Here is an 18754-nt window from a genome sequence, read left to right as displayed (position 1 = left end):
TGTAGGGGTGTGCAGTCAAACCTGTCCCTTGGTGTCCTAGGTGACCTGAGGTGTGACACCTCCACCTGGCCTGGCCTGCCTGGAGTTCTCCACCCCAGAACTCCAAAACTGGGACTTAAGCTCAGTGGAAAAAAACACAAAAGAGTGGTATCAAGAACTAAGTAGCTCTACCCAACTCAGAAACTAGGCTTGAGAGCTTGTTAAGGTAGAAATTATTTTCTCTACATTATGTTTCCTTAGGAACTTATTGGAAAATCACTGAGCAAAGATACTTAAGGACATCTTCACTTCAACATCAGAAAAAAAAAAAAAACAAAAAACCAAAAAAACCCAAACAAACAAACAAACAAAAAAAAAAACAAAAAAAAAACAAACCAACAATACCCATTCCTATCTGTGCTTGCATCTTTCTGAAAGGAACTTTCCTTGTTTTTGGTGATATGGGGATGGCCAAACTTCTCTTCATGAGCAGTTGCAGGAAGGCATGCTAGTGAAATGGAAGTGTTATTTTTCTTATGTAACATCCTCAGTAATCTTCATATTCTTTTTTTATCAATTCCAGAAAATTTTATTAATCACTAATGAATGCTGTGATCCCAACACAATGCTGGTCTTAATCATTAAATATTTCAAGGTCAGATCTCTGAACATCTCTGACAATAAAGTGTTTATTGTACCTTTTTTGAGAGGATCTGCAATGGAATTTATAGAGGTCTATTTTCTATTTTAAAGGAATTAGACCCAAGACTTTTCTGGGTTATCCAGGGACAAAAGAGATCTCCTTGTTTTAAGCTGGCATTGCCCTGCAGGAGACCTGAAGGATGACTTGCACAGGTCCTGATGGTGTTCTCCTCTGTAATAGGCAGATTACAGCTGTCACATCCAGGGAGAGCTCAAGTTTTGGAGTTATTACAATAGAATGAGACATATTGCAATAGCAGGAATACTACTGCCTCTTTTCTAAAGCAAGCCTTTTGTGTTGGGGGGAGTTTGTCAGATAGATTTAACCTGGTATGAACAGCAGGGAAAAGTTGTTCCATACAGTTTCATAGTTCCTTCAAGGAACTCTCTTTTTGCTACAGAAGTTTGGCTTGACTGTTCAGTGCCGATCAAACATTTTCCTTCCTGCTCTTTTATGCTTTTGAGCAGACCCTTAATACTCTGATTTGATAGTTTTCACAACAGAGATTAAAGCAGCCCTGATTGATAGCAAGCTAATCCTGGGCAATGGTTACTTTTCTATCCCTGAATTTGGGATACTCTCTTGAGGTCTTAGGGATCACCTGCTGTTGTTAGTAAATCAGTACAGGCTGTGCTTCAAAGCTCACATCCCATCTGCATAGAGCCTGGTGTTGTGCTGAACAGACTGTGTGTCTGGTTCTTGGAATTAACTGTGACAGCAAGATCATTTTGGCAGATGGTTGCTGTGGCATGTGTATAGGTATATTTGAAGGATGTGGTGTTATTCTATTTCCTGGTGATCATACCTTTGCTTATGAAAAATACTTACTTTTGCCCATTTTTTTGGGTTGATTTGATTTTTTTTAATATGCAAATATATGAATCGTAGAGTCATTCCTTGATTGTTTTTTCTTTTCTTGTTTCCTTTAATCTGCATACCAAGCATGTCCTTTGGCAAGTAAATGAATGTATGAAGAGGAAATGTAAAAGGTTTGCCATATTTCCTTTTACAACAGCTCCTAAAATTTCCTCCTACAGACTATTTTATTTCATTTTGTTTCTTATAAGGCTGCATTCCCTTGAGATATTGTTTAAGCAGCAACTCATGTCTGTCCTCACTTGCGTGTGCCCTGGGCAAACAGACGCAATTGCTGAGTAACAGGCATCAGAACTCTGAGTGTCAGTGTTTGGTTTTCAGGCTTTCAGCAAGATTGCAAAGGGAGCACAAAGCTCCACTGGGAAACTGAGCATCAGTATTTCATTTAGTAGAACAGTTAGATTATGAAGCACTGTGTGTGAAACAGTTTGTTTTTTTTTTTCAGAAAACTCACTGATGTGGAAAGAGAATTCTGAATTTTCTCTATTACCAAGTCAAGCGTATAGAAGTTGTTTGAAGATTACAAAAAAATTCTCAGATTTGAATTTCAGATCAACCTTTTCTCCCCCTTAATTTTATAAAAAGTACTTTGGTAAAGGAGGTGAGATAAATAAGAAAATTACCTTTTCCAGGAGACTCCTCTCTTAAGAGGTTGGTCAGTCATAAAGTCTTCTCACACTCAAGAGAGGAAGGTAAGCTTTTCACTGCACAGACAGAGGTTTTTGTACTAATATTAATCAGCTGAATTTCAGTTTAACACAATAGGCATTTCAGATAAAAACAGTATATCTGAAAGGAAGTTTTAATCTCAATGAGACTGACCACTGAATCAGTGCATGATGCAGGTGCACTATTATTCCTTGTTCAGTGAGTATTTACTGGATAGTGACATTACTCTGTCAGTTATAAATAGGTCTATGCCATGAGAATTATTTCTATACAAAATTGATTATATGTCAAATATGTGTAGATAGAAGATAATAAGTGGCATTACACTGAATAGAGTAACAGTGACTATTGCTATGAATGCCTTGAGGGATATTACATTCATCCTTTTTCATCCATAGTTTACCTAATCTCATTTTTTCAATCTCTGGGATTTCTTATGCGCATTCCACTGGGTATGAAACTTCATAAACTACTTCTGGGATATAACTTATGTTTTTTTTCCTAGTCTGTCTCTCTCTCTGTCTCTTTCCTCACCTCTAGCCTGGAATTCCTGTTATGAGGAATTTATATGTAGATATTAGCATATAATTGTTATAGGAATTATTTTACATCATCTCTAGTAAGATAGGAAATGTATCCTTCTTTTCAGAGATACAAAACATATCATGGGTTTTTTTTTTCTTGTGTGCTTATTTCTCTGGGTTTAAAATCCATACACAAGTCTTTCTAATTCTCTCATGAAAGCAAAAATGATACTTCAAGGAGGATTATGGGAAAAAAAACATATCTTACTTCCATAGGGAACATGTAACTACTGGGTTTGTTTCTGTGAGCAAACTGTACTCTCTGACACAAAGGTAGAAACTATCCCTCTGTGATCACTCACATATTGCACGGTAATCCAGATACACCTGCTATCATTTCCTCACATTCTTCTTCATTCACTCTTTATGTACAAAATTCTTTGTGTTAAAATTTGCAGAATTTTCTAAAAATCTAAATCTAAAATGATATAGTGCAATTGACAACTTCTTGAGAACAGCAATTGCTCTGGATGCAATGTGAAGAAAGCTACAGTGTTACTTTATATGCAGAATAGAAATAGTTGGTGTTAATCCCAAGGAAATGCAAAGTAGGTTGTTTGTTTTTTGTGAGAACTAATGAGTCTGTGTATTTGGTTTATGTGGTCATGTTTTGGTAGCAGGGAAATTATAAGGTGGCTTCAGTAAGGGTTAATTTAGATTGGAGACAAGGAAAAATTTTTTGCAGTGAAGGTGTTAAAATACTGGGAATTTTTGCCCTGAGAGGTGTTGGAAGCCTCATGCCTGGAGACATTTAGGGTGAAGCTTAACAAGGCTCTGAGCATCCACATGTAGTTGAAGACATCCCTCCTTATTGCACAAGGGTTGGAGTAGAAGGTCTTCAAAGGTCTCTTCCAACCCAAGCCATTTTATGATTTTATGAAAGAGTGAGAGGAGCGTGTTTCAAGAGCTGAATTTATCTCTTATTATCTGCAATGGTTTAAAAGCAAAACCAGTGAGAGGCTCCAAGAAATACAATTTAATAGGGAAAAAAAGAGAGAACAATAAAATACATGCAATAGTACAAAAGGAAAACCACTGATAGAGTCAGGATACAACCTGACACCCTGCTAGTTAGAGTGGTGGTAGCAGTCCAGATGAAGTGGTCTTGTAGAAGTAGTGATCCCATAGAAAGGTCTGGCAGCTCTTATCCTCTATAAACCAGTGGGTGAGGGCTGCCTTGATGTTCCAAATCTCAGTTTTTATCTAGTAGGAAATGTTTGGCTCATCCTCCTGGGTAGAGCATCCCCCAGTTGGATGATGTAATTTTATCAGTCATGCAGTGGGACTCAATGGCCCATTAACAGAAGATATCTTCCTGGAGGAAGGATGGGTTGTGGGAAGGATAAAGAACACTGCCCCACCTGGTTTTAACAGATGGCCCAATAGCAGAGGATATCTCTCACAGAGATAAGGATCACTGCCCCACCTGGTTTCAACAGATGGTGACAGAATACATACTTTTGGGCACATCTTTACATTGTAACCTAGGACATATCTTAATTGATTTGACTGATAATAAATTAAACTAACTTTCCCTAACCAAATCTGTTTTACCCATGATGGTAACTGGTGAGTGATCTTTTCCTGTCCTTACCTTCATCCATGAGTCTTTTGTTTCCTCTTCTCCCCCTGGCCAGCTGCGGAGAGCACCTGTCATCCAGCAGGAGTCAACCCACCATAGCGTGCATAAACAACCCATATTTTTTTTCAGAATTAAATTAAATATGGGGCTTGTTTGTTTGTTTGTTATTAATCTGTGTTGTTTTTGTTCTGATTGAATCTGAAGAGAATCTGGGAGGGCCATTTTCAGATGGCAGCAGTTCTGTTTAAACTGAATTTATCCTGCTTCTCCTGCCTACTGTCAGCAGTGTTCATACAAAAGCGGGCATTGTTGGTACCTTTGGGTGTATCACATGAATGCCATTCAGAAGCCTCTTATATATACAGTTGCTGCAAAAGCTGCTGTGGGAGTAAAACAGTTATGGCAAAGCCAGGTTTCCATAATAAGTGTCTTTTCCATTTAATTTTCTTTTTCATTAAAATACGAATTTGCCTCTTGAGAAGGAGTTAGCATTTGTTATGAACAACTAACAGTCAGTCAGGTTTTTGGTGCAATTTGGCATGTTGTTTTTGACAGTGTCATTTCCAAAACTGTCTGTGGTACTGTGCAGTATTCTTCAGCACGTTTTTAGCTTTGAATGGTATAACTAATGTGGCTGGACTGAAGAATTTGAGCAAAGTCTTCAGCTTTCTGAGATACTTGAGCTCTGCTTCCAAATGTTTTCCTGAGTTTCATGAATATGTGAGACCTTAGGTTATTTTATGCACTATTTTCTGAAGTGTCTCTCAGCCACATGTTTGTGTCACATTTAGCGTATCGTTGAGACCAATGACAAAAACATATCCAAAACTTACGGGTATGAGAGTGACTTTGATGTGATTAGCAGTGAAGTCAAGTACTTGCTGTGTCCTATGTCAGCAATTTATAGTGTTTGATAAGTATTCTTGACTGAAGAGCCACAAAAGCGATTCTAGGGTATAAACCTGGGACTGGATGGCATACTTTGGAGTGACAGTAGGAAAGAGGACTATTTGATCTCTACAGAAACCTAAGTAGGAGCATATGAATTTCCTGCTGTATTTAAGATCTGCCTGATATATTGACTTACTTACAAGAGTGTATTCTGTCTTCTGAGAGCATATCTAAGCACTGAGTTCTTATTTAAGTTTAAAGAAAAAAGAGTCTGATTCTAGATGGGAAGGGTGTTTTTTGTTTTAATTTCATATGTATTTACTCTATTACCTCCATTACTGTAAGCTCACCTCTGTTCCTTTATTAGTACTAAGTATACTTTAGGTTTAAAAGTGTGTATTTCACTTTTCTTACTTTTGTTTTCTTATCTGGATCTAGATGAAAACACATGACTTGACCAGTATTACCTCTGAATTAAAATAATTTAATTTTTATTGTGATAGTGGAATTATTTATCTTTTGATGGGAATGAAGGGAAGGTAGAAGGAACAAGTGCATTTCTTTTCAATTGGTGGATTTGAAAAACTGAATGATCCAAATGAATTGGGTTATTTTAATGTCAAACTGAAAAACATGAACAGTAGTTACTTTTCATCCTCAAATAACTTGTCTTCTAAAAAATATATTAAAATACGAGTTTATCTCATGTCAGACTTTGCTGGTGATATCATTATTTTTTCAATGATATTTACCATTTTAACTGGATACTGGATTTACTGTAGGAGTACATGCATCTTGATAGTAAATCCAAGAAAATATCAAATAAATATTTTCAGAATGTAAATCTTATTCAGAGACCCCTTGATACAGGAATTCTGTTCAATTTTGCTTTTGATTTCTGGCTGCAGCAAAACACGGTTAGACTGCCACAGAGAGACTAATTGATATGATAGTTAAAGTTGCTGTTTAGAAAGATATCGTTAAAAATTAATTCTTTTTTCAGGTTCTGAACTTTTGCCAGTTATTTGCTTATTTCAAGACAGTCAAGACGCATTATTACAGCACCTAAAATAAATCATGCAGAACATGATTCTGGTGTGGTTCTGTTTATTCAGAAAAACGTAAAGGTATGGAACTTCTTAGGGCTGAAAATTAATGTGGCTGGACCTTTCAGTCAAATTCTTCACCAGTGCAGCTCTCCAGTAGAGCAGCAGTCAGAGTGGTCGAACAGCTCTGAGTGCAGAGCAGCATGAGCAAGTCAACAGCCAGAAGCAGGGCTAGTCATTTTAATTCAGCTATTGAGTTTGGTGTGTGACATGGTACAGCCGTAAAGATGGAAGCCCTGGTGTTGTGCTCAGTGTTGGTGTGAGCAGGCAGCTGAGGATTTGGGGCTCCAGGGTTAGAAGCAAAAGGCCACTGAGGGAGGCGGTGGCATCACCTTCCCCACAGGACCCTGCAGTTGGTGGCAGCTCCTCTCTGCAGTCACCTTGCTCCTGAGCTGCTTCTATTACTGTGCCAGCCCTTTTGGCAACAGCTCTTCAGGGCTGTCTGAGCCTCTGTGGCTCTGCTTGCTGTTGCATTTAGAGGGAAGCTGCTGTTCCCCGTGCTGTTCCCATTGTGTAAATGGAAATGCCATTCCATTTACACAGGGAGAGCCGTAAGTAGTAGCTTTGGCCTGTTGGCTTCTCACTGAGTGCTTAAACACTTAAACTTAGCAGGCTTGCAGTTAAAACATCAGCAGCAAGCTAAAACTAACTATCCTCGTGGCAGTTTAAACCCAGGCCATATTAATGAGTAAACTGACCAACACTTGGTAAGTTCTGTTTTGTTGTGACAGGAACAGCCAACATCAATTGTTAAAGTGGCTTTGATAACACTTGACTGCTGCACAGCAGCTTTCTCTCTGTGGTAGCTTTACTGGCATCTCTCGCTTAAAACCTAGGAAGTCAGACAGTTCTGAGGCCACAGTAGCAGAACCTGGATTTCCACTGAAAATCAAGATGAAGTGTACTTTTGCCCTTTATGCTGCCCAAGTGTCTGCCCTTCCCGGCCCTTCCTCAAGACACCTCCAGTAGGGAGGCTTTAACACAAGTAATGCAGAAGCACTGGAGATTTTGCTGCATTGTCTCTTGCATAATGCCCACCAGGTCCCAATCCACCTGTCCTTGATTAAGAACAGTTAATTGCAGTGGACCCTGCATGCTTGTAGAGGGGAACACCTGAAATAATATAAATTCCTAACTGAAATCTCAGTATCATATAGGTTTTGTCCTTGTTTAATTAATTTAATTAATTGAGAATCATGTTATGAAACTGATGTACCAACTATTTTTCTCCAGACATCAATGCTGTTAACAACAAAAACTTTGAATGTGAGGATTTTTTTTTTAAAGCAAAGAAGATTGCAAAAATTATTTGTAACAGAAGAAATTAGGATAATGCTTTGAAGAAAACTAATTTCTTTTAAGCATAAAATGCTTTCAATTTTTGTTTTAAAAGGATCTGAAAGAGGGTTGTATATGTTTGTGTTTTTAGGGAAGGACGAATGTATATATGAGTATCACAGGCACTAAAACATGAGATACCTTATTGCTACATGTTGTTGTACTGTGAAACAAATATATAGTTCTTTATGTAAAAATAATTTTTCTTCTAGGAAGGATCATTTAAAATTAACAGATAGCAGATATTTTTCACTATTGGTTGGTGAAAGAATAAAAAACCCGATCCTTTCATCCTTCATAAGATTTTTTTTCTCCAGACCTAGAGACAGTTGTGTGTTTCAGCCTTTCCAGCTGTATGTTGTAAAAGGAAATCAGTATTTATTTGAAGTACTGGAATGACAGGAGAACTAAGAGACATAAATGCTCTCCAAATTATGCAACAGGACTTTAGGACCTTGCATGAGTAACTATTGGAAGTAAATGTTCCGGCAGAGGAAGATGCTCTTTGTGCTGTTAATGTTTGATCTCTGGAAAGCAGGGAGAGGAAAACAGACATACTGAAAGTAGCAGCATAATTATTTTGCTGCAGAAAGGTGGCCAAAAGATTGACAGGGTGAGTGTGCTGACAGCATGAGCAGGTGGAATGGGATCAGACATTCACTGGAGTACGGGGGTTGGGATGTGCATATTTGGTGGGAGCAGACTGCCTTCTAAAATCTTGAAAACTCTGCTGGTTTGTAATGGGCCTTACAGTTTGACTTTCAGAAAATTGTGTGTATGATTCTATGCACATTTATGCTGTTTCCCTCCTACTCACTCAAATCTCAAATACAGATTTCAAAGGCAGATAGCTGAGCCCATTCTTAGACATCTCAGTAGAGGTGGCTGATTTTCTGACACACAAAACACTTTCAACTCCTACTTGAAAAATGTGCTTTGTTTGCTTTGTTGGATTGGCTTGCCTGAAAGAGAGTAGAGGCTACGTTAGTAAAATACATATTTATATTTTACACCATACAGTAGAAGTTCTTCATTTCTGTGGCTATAAGGAATTTTTCTTCATTAGTGTAACTTCAGACTAACACAATGTTTCTATTTAGGTTTTCCATTCTAGATATAACGACAAGAAAAGTAGACAGTGAAAATAATAATTTCTCTTAAAGTCATTATTATCAGAATAGGATTTATTTCTCCAGACAAGGGTCATATCCTAAATGAGACAAAAATGCAGAAATATTTGTTTCTTTAAACATTTGCTTATTTTATCTAGTTATTCATATTTTCATTACATGTAAATGAAAGCAGGGGTCTCCTCAGTCTTCAAAAAAACTACCCAAGAAGTGCACAAATTCCTTCCAAACCCATGGAATTAGCTAATAATTAAATACAAATTAATTACTAGAGATCTCAAAAAATTGATTCTTTCACAATGATAAAGGGAGAAATGCCCTTTTCTCTATGGGTGAAAAGTCAGTTCTGTGAATAAGTATCTGCACACTACAGACAAGTATATTTTCAAATTATTCTGTTAGTGCTCTTAAAGAGTTACTCTCCCAGAACTGAGGCAGCCCAATGTAAATGAAATCAAGAAGCCTACACTGCATTTGCAGTTACTGTCAGCAAGAGATTGCTGCATCCTTAGATGCACCATGAAGTCTCTTGCAGTCTGAATATAACCTAAATTGAAGCCTGCTTATAAAAATAATATTTTCTGAAAACAAAGCCCAGCTTGTTAAAGAAAGCTTTTTTTTTTAATCTTCTGTGAAATTAAAATAGCATTTGAATATGAAGTTTGGTCATATCTTTATTCTGGGACTTGTAGAATTTTAAACCGTAACAATGATAGATGCAACTTGCACAGATTGTTTTCTGGAGGGCAAAGTTATACTTTTGGCTTCCATTCATCAGCTCTTGATTCTCTCTTAGAGGACTAGCTCTCACCCTTTTTTATCTTGAAAAATGTGTTGGGATACTAGAAATGCCTTAATTATATTCATAAGCTTATCTTCACAATGGAAAAGACCTTTTTATCGTTCTTTTTAATCAAGTCATTAGCATGAAACTCAGAGATGTAATCATACCAGACTGGAATTGGGGTCATGCCATAGGCTAGCTGAATAGGAGGCTTCTTGTATAGCCATTTCACAACAATGCTTTTAACTCAGTAAGTCTGCCCTTTAATTATATTTTAAATCTCATTTGAGAAGTTTTTATCATTATGTAAATTGTTCAGTGAGTGGTCTCATTCTAAGACTCAATAAAAGTTTTGCTTATGGACTAGGAGAGAAAATTGCTTAAAAGCTTGATGGGGGAATGGGGAGCATAAAAGAAAAACAAAAACAAACAAACAAACAAATCCCAAACAAACAAAAAACAAACAAAAAAACCAAACCAAAAAAAAAAAACCTAAATCAAACAACCAGTCCTTAAAAGAACTAAGACATATAAAAGAGAGAAATTCCAAGGGAAATGCATTGCAAACTAGCAGAAATGCTTCACTGTTTTTTTCCATCATTAATATAAATCATAGAATCTTCAGATACAAATGTTCTCTTTCAAAACATTTTACATTTCTTTCGGTTCAAATGGTAACAACCAGCTCACAAGGAGACACTGCCATAAAGCCTAGTGCAGACTGGCTCTCTGTTGCCAAAATCAAAATAACAGATCAAGTGCACCTTGTACTGAATCTATCACTCAGGTGCTTAAAATGCATTTGACTTGCCGTGCTTTAGCCCTTCATTCAAAATCTCCAGAACTGAAACATTCACAAAACTATTCCTCCATTTAGCAGACAGGGAGAATGAGCTGTGATCCTGAGAGTGGTGTCGTGTTCATGGATTTCTATGCCTCCAAAGGCTGCTGGAGTGTGCCAGGGCACTGAAAAAATGTCTCAAACTTTCTGAACCCTCACACAGAGTTTATGCTTTGGGCAGAATCAGAAATTTAGAGGAGTTTAGATGTAATTTAGTGAAATCAAGTGGGATGATTAATTTGAAATCCAATTGCTAAACTACTAAGATGTGCTTTACAGACCTGCAAATAGAGGAGAACTAGGGTCCTTTTAATTTCTTTAAATTATTGCATAATTAATTTTTTCTACCTTGTTTAAAAGATAAATGTTTTGTCAGCTGTGCTGCACTGATTTCCATGTTTTAGAATGACTTATCTGTAGTCCAAGAAACATTTAATTCCTTCTTTCTAGAACTTAATTTCCAGACTACCAATCCCTCCCTGGTGTATTGCCAAAATAATTGCAGATTTTGGCGTGTGTAGTGTCCTTTATATGTCATGTCTGTATATTGCATGGGGGATATGAAGGATATTGACACTGATTAATTGTTTCTGCTAAGGTCTCTCAAACCATATTGAAATCTTGTAGGATTAGCTCTGCTGTGTGGAAGCTGACAGAATCTTGAGTCCATTGGATTTCACAGCAAGAGCTCAGCTGCGCTTAGCAGGGCTCTGTGTAAAACAAAACCCATGGAGTCACAGGTGAATTTCTTCTGCCTACCAAAAGAATTAGGGCACTGAGGATGTGTGCTTTCATGGAGAATGGGAGCAGGAATTCCAAAGGGGAATTGCCAACTGAATTGGACAAGTGAGAAATATACCTAGTCCCTAGCTTTTTGGCAGCACTGGGTGTGCTCACTTACCACATGGGAGTACTGCTCTGAAATCTTCAAGGTGGTTTCAAGAGCTCAGGAAAGAAGTGAAACAGCCAAAACAAATTTCCTCACCCTGTGTTGTCCACCGATATTGTCTTCCTCGAGATGAAATGCATTTCATCTCTTTATCACTCTGTGTCTTAGTTGTGCACATTCTATATAATAAAATAATGTAAGTACACGTTTTTAAATGCGTAGAAACCTCTAACAGCTTTTCAGTTAAGTTTCTGCAGACAAATATTATGATGCCTTTTGTCATCTAAGTGTATAGTTCATCTTAATAATGGGGTTGCAGTCCTTTGCAGGCAGTTTGGCTCACTCTAAGCAGCCACTTGTGATCAAAAAGATGCTTTTCATTCTGCTCTCTGCTCTTTTTAAAAACAGATAGCCAATCTTTTTTCAACACAGTCTCAGTAATAACAACTACAGCAAAAATGCAGCAATACACTTCAGCTGTAACTCAGTAGACTTATACTAGGATTGATTTTTTTTTTTCCTCTGTAGTCTTTTCATGTGTTTGAACACATTGGAAAATACTAAAGTGAAATAAATAATATATGTTTAGTCGATATGCTATGCTTCTTGGTATGACATGTAATGACAGCATACTTTTGCAAGTATTTTACCAATTTTTGAGATTAAATAGCTCTTCCTGCTTTACTGTTGTCAAGAAAAAGAAACTAATTTATATTGCGTTTTTAAAACTTGGATTTATTTATTTCAGAAAACAAATAAAAGGTGTATAGATCTTTTTCTTATATGCTCTTTGCTTCTCTTGGGATGTGTAAGTGTCACAAAGATAGGTTCTGAAATCCACAAACCTAAATGGAGCAAATACTATTGTTGTTGTCTTGCTTCTTTGTCAGTGTAGGCTTCCTGCATAGCTGCAATAAACTACTTTGGGGAGCATTAGAAGAAGTGCAGTATACACAAGTAATTTGGAATAAAGAAAACTCAGTTGTGAATATTAACCTTTTGATAATAATGCTTCACTTTTCATGTACGTTGCCCACTTAGCTGTTCAGATGTTTTGTGATACTATGTAGTATTCTGAAATAAAAGAGGATGTGCTTTGCTTTTATTTGCAGAATTATATAAGTGCCTGGGGAAAGACATAAAATGTAAAACATTTTCTAAACATAAGAAAAATGTGGAAAGGTTTTTTTATTTCTTAAATTTTGTCTTATATAATGCTATGAGTATATGTGTAGTAAAACAGCATGAGGGCATATATTTGACAGCTTCCTACTGTGAATATTCAACATGTTTCATGACACATGATCTCGCCAAAGAAAAGGAACAAGTTTGTAAGCTCAGTGTTTCCATCACTACCCTGGAAACTAAGAACTTTGTGCAACAGGTTGTGCATGTAATTATTTCACCCAATAACAGATTTAATGTTTATTAAATGTAAGAGTACTTCAGAACTATACAGACATTAACAATTAACTTTTTTTTTGTGAACTTCTTCCTTTCTTGCACATTGTTTCAGCTGTTTACATCAGTATTGTTATATTTAGCCTAGTTTAAATAATATCTCCAAATACATACATGGAAGGAAATAAATTTGTTAATACAGTATTCTTCATTCAAGTAAATAAAAATGAAGTATCACAGCTGGAAGCTAAAGCTAGCAAGATTCAGACTTGAAATAAAATACAAATTTTCAAGTAAGAGCATTCATATCTGGAATATTGTACATTTTTATGTACCTTAATAATGCCATTTTTTAAAATATAAATTGCCTGAACAACAATAAATAAATAGAATGTTTATAATACAGTTGCATTCTGCAAAGTTACCTCTCACATACATCAGACTCATTCTTAAATACTTTACTGCATGAATGACAATAGATAAGTAAAATACTTTGAGAACGATTCTTACTCTGCACCAAAGATGTTGCTAGCCCACCTTAAAATTTCCCCAAATATTATGTTAATCATTGCTGTGAAAGTTATCCAGTTAATGACATTTGGAACAGCAGTAGGTGAACAAGGACAATCTACTCATGATTCAGTACAGCTAACATTGCACTTAAAATATCAAATAAAACCAATTCAGTTAAGAACACACCAAGTAGAGACATTGTGTGCTCCCCTCTTTCAAAGTCATTCTTCTGAAGAAAATTGCAACAAATTTCCATTGGGCACTATCTGTGATACTCAGTTAGTGCTGGGTCTTGTTCTCAAATGCCCTAAATCATTGACTCTCCCCACTTTATCTCTAGCACTCCCATTTCAGGCAGCAAGAGACCACCACCAGAAATCTTAGTGCTACAGCATCCCAGGAGAAAATGTGGGTCTTACTCACTATTCATTATTTCTTTGTGTCTTTGTGTGCTTGTTTGAAAGTAAAAGTACTTTGGTGCAAATATGACTGCATAAAAAGTACATGTACACTCATTCATGTACATGTTGAAATTATTATTATTATTTTTAGTTTTGTTCCATTTAATGTCCTTGATTCAACCACTGTTCTCTGCAAATGAATCTGACCTTGTGGAGCTGCAGCATGCAAACGTCTTGGGGAAGGGCAGCCAGCATACAAAGGCTGCATTGAGTGTGTGGGCAGGCAGGAATGCTGGTACCAGGCAGCTCTCTAAAGAATGTTCTTTTGGCAGAAACAGCGGTGCTAAAAATGAGGGGGAAAAAATGAATTCAAAATTTAGAGCTGGCCTGCAGTTACGAGGCGATAAGAAAAGTTGGCTGCTCAACATGAGCTGCCAGTTGCATATTCTAGGTCCTTGCTATTCTCAGGCCCTCCTACAGCCGTGGCCCCAACCAGCGTTTTGATACAGCACAAAGTGGCTGTTTATTGCTATTGACTGCTGAGGCCCGTGCTCCAAAATGCATTCTGTCAACAGAATGTAAGTGAACTTGGCATTTTAAAGCCTGGCTGCTGCAGTCACCTACGTTTCTTGGAATTGCCATGCAGCAGGACCGGTGTTGCAGTCCCCAGCTCAAACTGAAAATGTTGCACAGGAAGACGTATCATGTGAAGGTCAGATTTACCTGAGATCCTGAGGATTTTGTGTTTCTTTGTTTTCCCCCCATCAGCACAGTAAATATGTCTTGTCCTTGTTTTGATGCCTTTCAAAGGCTACACCTTTAACTTTCCAAATTTTGTTCAGTATGCTCTGTATGGAAAAGAAGGTCATATTCAATACAAGTGGCCTTCACGTGAAAGAGAAACATGGGTTTGTGTACAGGACATGACACTGCTGTAAAAGGAGTAACCAAAACCTGTGCCCTGTGTTGCACTGAGGATTTTTCCACTCTTTTGAAAAAAATCATAGTTTCTGTGATTTTTTAAAGAAATTAAATATATTGTTTTCTCTTGCTTCCATAGGAACTACAGGCAGAAATTGATGCTCACACTGACATCTATCACAACCTGGATGAAAATGGGCAGAAAATCCTGAGGTCCCTGGAAGGCTCTGAGGATGCAACCCTGCTGCAGAGACGGCTGGATAACATGAACTTCAGATGGAGTGAACTTAGGAAGAAATCTCTAAACATTAGGTAGGACCTAAAGCTAAGCAAATGCCTACCACTGGTGTATTAGATGAAATGCTGCAATTTGCAAGTAAAAAGGTTTAATTTTGTTTCTTTTGTTAGCACTGTTTTTGTCTATTTTGGAATAACTTGTGCTACTTTGGATGTTGGCTTAACTTTGTAAGAATGATTATGTTTTTTGGTGTGAAAATGATAGTAGAGGATTAGGATTTGAAGTGTATTATGAAGAAATTGCAGAAAGAAAGATTACTATGTTTAAACAGTAACTTTACCTCCTCTAAATGTGGGCTTTTTCTAGAACTGGGTTCGACTTATCAGTAATTCATGAAAGAAAGTGATTAAATAACCAATATTTATGATAAGCTTTACTTTAAAGACTGCTATTTCCAGTGAAAAACTAAAAATATCTTCACAAATGAGAAGACAAATTATTTAAGATTTTTACTATTGTCAGGAGAGTGGTGAGAATTGCTAAACAAAATCTAGGTGTAAAAGAAATCCATAGACGGTATAATGAGAGGAAACACTTTTGTTTGCAAGGAAAAATATGATACATGGTAACATTACAAATTATCAAGTGGTCATTCAGGCTTCAATGGACTGAAGTTTTCATTCCAAAAGGAACTGTCCAGGAGGTTTTTCTCCAGAAATACAGCTTTTGCAGTAGACAACTCAGTTGTGCACTCAGTCTTGAGCATTTTTTCATTTTCTCACTTGCTGTGTGTTACTGGTAGTTCAGAGGGCAGCAAAAGACAGAAGTGTTTTCCAAAGTAATGTATGAAATATTAGCTTTTTTCCGCTCAGGTCTTGAGGGAGGTCAGGCTGTGTAATGACAAAAACCATCTTTGTATCATCAATCATTAAATATAAATGAAGGCTGTGATGTTGAAAAGATACTAGTAACTAAAGAAAAAGAGATATTCTTCCTTTTTTTTTTCTTCTGAAGAGCAAAAGAAGAGGAATAAAACCCTTCAAAGTGTCTGAGATTTTTTTAGTTCACATGCATTTTACCCATGAACTTGCCCAAATACAGTGATTTTTGAGATAAAAAGAAACAGTCAGTAGTCCAAATATCAGTAATTAAACATATGGGACTTTCCAGCAACAAACTTCCCCTCTAAAATCTGTGTTTCCAATAAAGGTCTTCAAGAACTTATTGATTAGGATAAGAAACAATTCTCAAATTCTCAGACATTTGGTTTAAGTCTTGCTGGCCACCAGACTAAAGGAAAAGGCTTTTCTCAGTCTGCCTGTTTGGAGCTTTCTATCCATAGCACAGAATGGAATAGATTTCATTATAACTAGCAACGCTTACACAACAGAGGGATTAGAGAAAACATATGAAATGTACTCCAGACATCACTCCCAGAAGTTTCTTTAGAGTGCAATTTTTAGTCTGCTGTAACAGAAGACCCATGCCACGGATCAACTTGGGTGGGCGTTCTTTTCTAAATGCAATAGATAAAATATATGATAGATATTTAAGAGAAGCCAAGCTCTTTTCTATTCCTCCCTTTCTTTCATCCTGATATGTCAGCACAGTTTATCCTAATAAACACTTTCTTATATATATTTTTAACTGTTTTACTATTATCTCTTTTGTCTGAACACTTGGACACAGTAATAAATCTATGAGTGTATACATGTAATGTACACTGCTGTGTGCAAGCATAAATTTATATTTCTGAAAATGAAGGAAGAGCAGAACAAGACAGGTTCTGGGGAAAAAAAAACAAAAAAAAGAAAAACAAAGCACCTAATTGGGGAAGGTCAGAGCACAGCAGCAGTAACAAAACCCCTTCAGGTCATCTTTTTGCACTTTTTTTCCCTGTAAAAAAAAGAAGGGAAGAAGTGTTTGTCTCCATTTGCTGCCCTTCTCCAGAGGAGGTAGAAGCTTGCCTATGCCAAGGTGAACGTGAGACAAGGGAATTAGCCTGAATCAGAAACTTGGCTCCTTGACTGTCTCCTGTCCTAAAATCCTGTGGTCCTTGCTCTGGTTGTCACCTCCTGCATGTCTCCATAAACATCCCTGCTTCTTTCCCCCTTGCTTCTTTCAGAGGTATCATGGAATTAAAGAATGTTAGCAGGGATTGTAAAGATCACCCAATGCCAGTCTCCTGCCATGGGCAAGGACACATCCAGGTTGCTCAAAGCTGCATCCAGCCTGACCTTGGACACTCCAGGGATGGATGGGGCATCCACAACTTCTCTGGACAATCTGGTCTAGCGCCACCATCAGTACCACCCTAACGATAAATAATGTATAATATATAAACATATATATATATATATATATATATATAAACCTATAATAATTACATAGATGTCTTGGTTTAGTTTTTTGTTTCCCGGCCAACGCACCAAAGATGTTATAGTTTGGGTTTGCCAATCTTAATATATTTACCTTTTGTTGTGAAATAGAATTAGGAGTAAAAGCAAAACAGGCTTAAAACTTAACAGGGGATAAATAACAACTTAATTAATAACAGAAAGGAAAATAGTAATAAATTCAGAATAGCTTTTCAGACTACCCTCTTCTTCCCCTTTTCACACTTTCACAACATACAGAGACACTTCAGTCAATTCCTTACTTAAACAATCTTTTTCAGTTCACTTTAGGGAGAGAGTTTCTTCTTTTCAGCTATAAGGATCTTTTTAAGAGAGGAAAAAAAAGAGTTCTCTCCTGACCTCACTTTTTTCACAAGAAAGAGCCGATCGGGATCTGCCATCATGAAACTCCTCCCACTTCACAGCCTTCCCAGAGTTGTGCTTTTGGGCCATGTTAAAGTCATAGGGTATTACTTTTAAGGATGAGCACTCAAAGGCAAAAATTCTCTTCAGCTCACTTCTCTCTGTTCATACTTCATTCCCAGGAACAGAGATCCCCCTTTTTCCCTCGGGGCAAAGGATCTTCCAAACACTTTACACCTCACCCCCCCCCCCCCCCCCCCCCACCATGTCTTTCTCCATGGTTTAAAGGAATTCTTGAGTGCAGTACAGTCCATCCCTATAACTTACAAAAAGATTTTTCAGCCAACCTTCATGGCATCTCCTCTTTCTCCTTCCATCTAGAAAATCAGCTTTTGCTTCACTGACTTTGGTGTATCCTTTCTGTTCTTCTTCCTCTCACCAACAGAAGGACGGAAAGTCTTTAAATCTTATCTGAGCACTGGGAAAGTTAAAATCTCCCACAGAAGTTGCAGGGGCTGTGCCAGGCCATGCCGGTGCTGTGTCAGGATCTCAGTCTGTTCAGGCCACGCTGGAGGGGCAGGACGAGAACTGCAAAGCGCACGCAGAGGAGAAATGGGTGCCAAGGCCGTGTGTCCATGGCTTTCCTCCGGCGCTGCCCGCCCCCAGCTCCAGCCGCAGCCCGGGGGTTCTCCCTCTGCCCTGCCCAGCACACAAAGCCCTGGGGGCTCTCCCGAACCGGGCCCGGCTGCCTCCCCCCAGCCCGTGAGGGCGGCAGGGCAGGGCCCCCCGAGCCACGGGAACAGCGGGAAAAGGCGAGAATCCAGCAATGGGCTCCGCTCCCCTTGGCCACTGGAGCCCCCGGTTAAAGACGGGGCCCAGCAGCCTCCGGAGCCGCTCCCGCCCGGCCCGGGCCGCACTGGAAGGGACCCGGGCCAGGTCGGTGTTACCTTGGGAGAGCCCGGAGATGCCGGAGAGCTTTCCCGGCGTTTACTTGCTTCAAATGCCATTCACGGAGCGAACCGACTTTTCCAATTGGTTTCTCAGGCTGTCAACAACTAACCCAGCCTGAAATTGGTCCCATCAATCCACAGAGGAAGCTCCTATGGAGAAAAACTTCCTAGTGTGCCCTCGCCCCAGGTGCCTTCAACG

General features: G+C 38.1%; 1 protein-coding gene across 4 annotated transcripts in view; it reads left to right on the top strand.

Annotated features, from left to right (window-relative positions):
• The window catches only part of DMD (dystrophin), a 767992-nt gene that overhangs the window by 561964 nt on the left and 187274 nt on the right, over positions 1 to 18754 (top strand). For all 4 annotated transcript variants that reach the window (XM_062488103.1, XM_062488102.1, XM_062488105.1 and 1 more), the window contains one exon: positions 14748 to 14920. In XM_062488103.1, the coding sequence (XP_062344087.1) occupies positions 14748 to 14920 (173 nt within the window). The remainder of the gene's footprint in view (positions 1 to 14747; positions 14921 to 18754) is intronic.

Source organism: Cinclus cinclus, chromosome 2, assembly GCF_963662255.1.
Source record: "Cinclus cinclus chromosome 2, bCinCin1.1, whole genome shotgun sequence".
Taxonomy (NCBI): Eukaryota; Metazoa; Chordata; class Aves; order Passeriformes; family Cinclidae; genus Cinclus; species Cinclus cinclus.
This window is presented reverse-complemented; position numbering and strand designations above follow the sequence as displayed.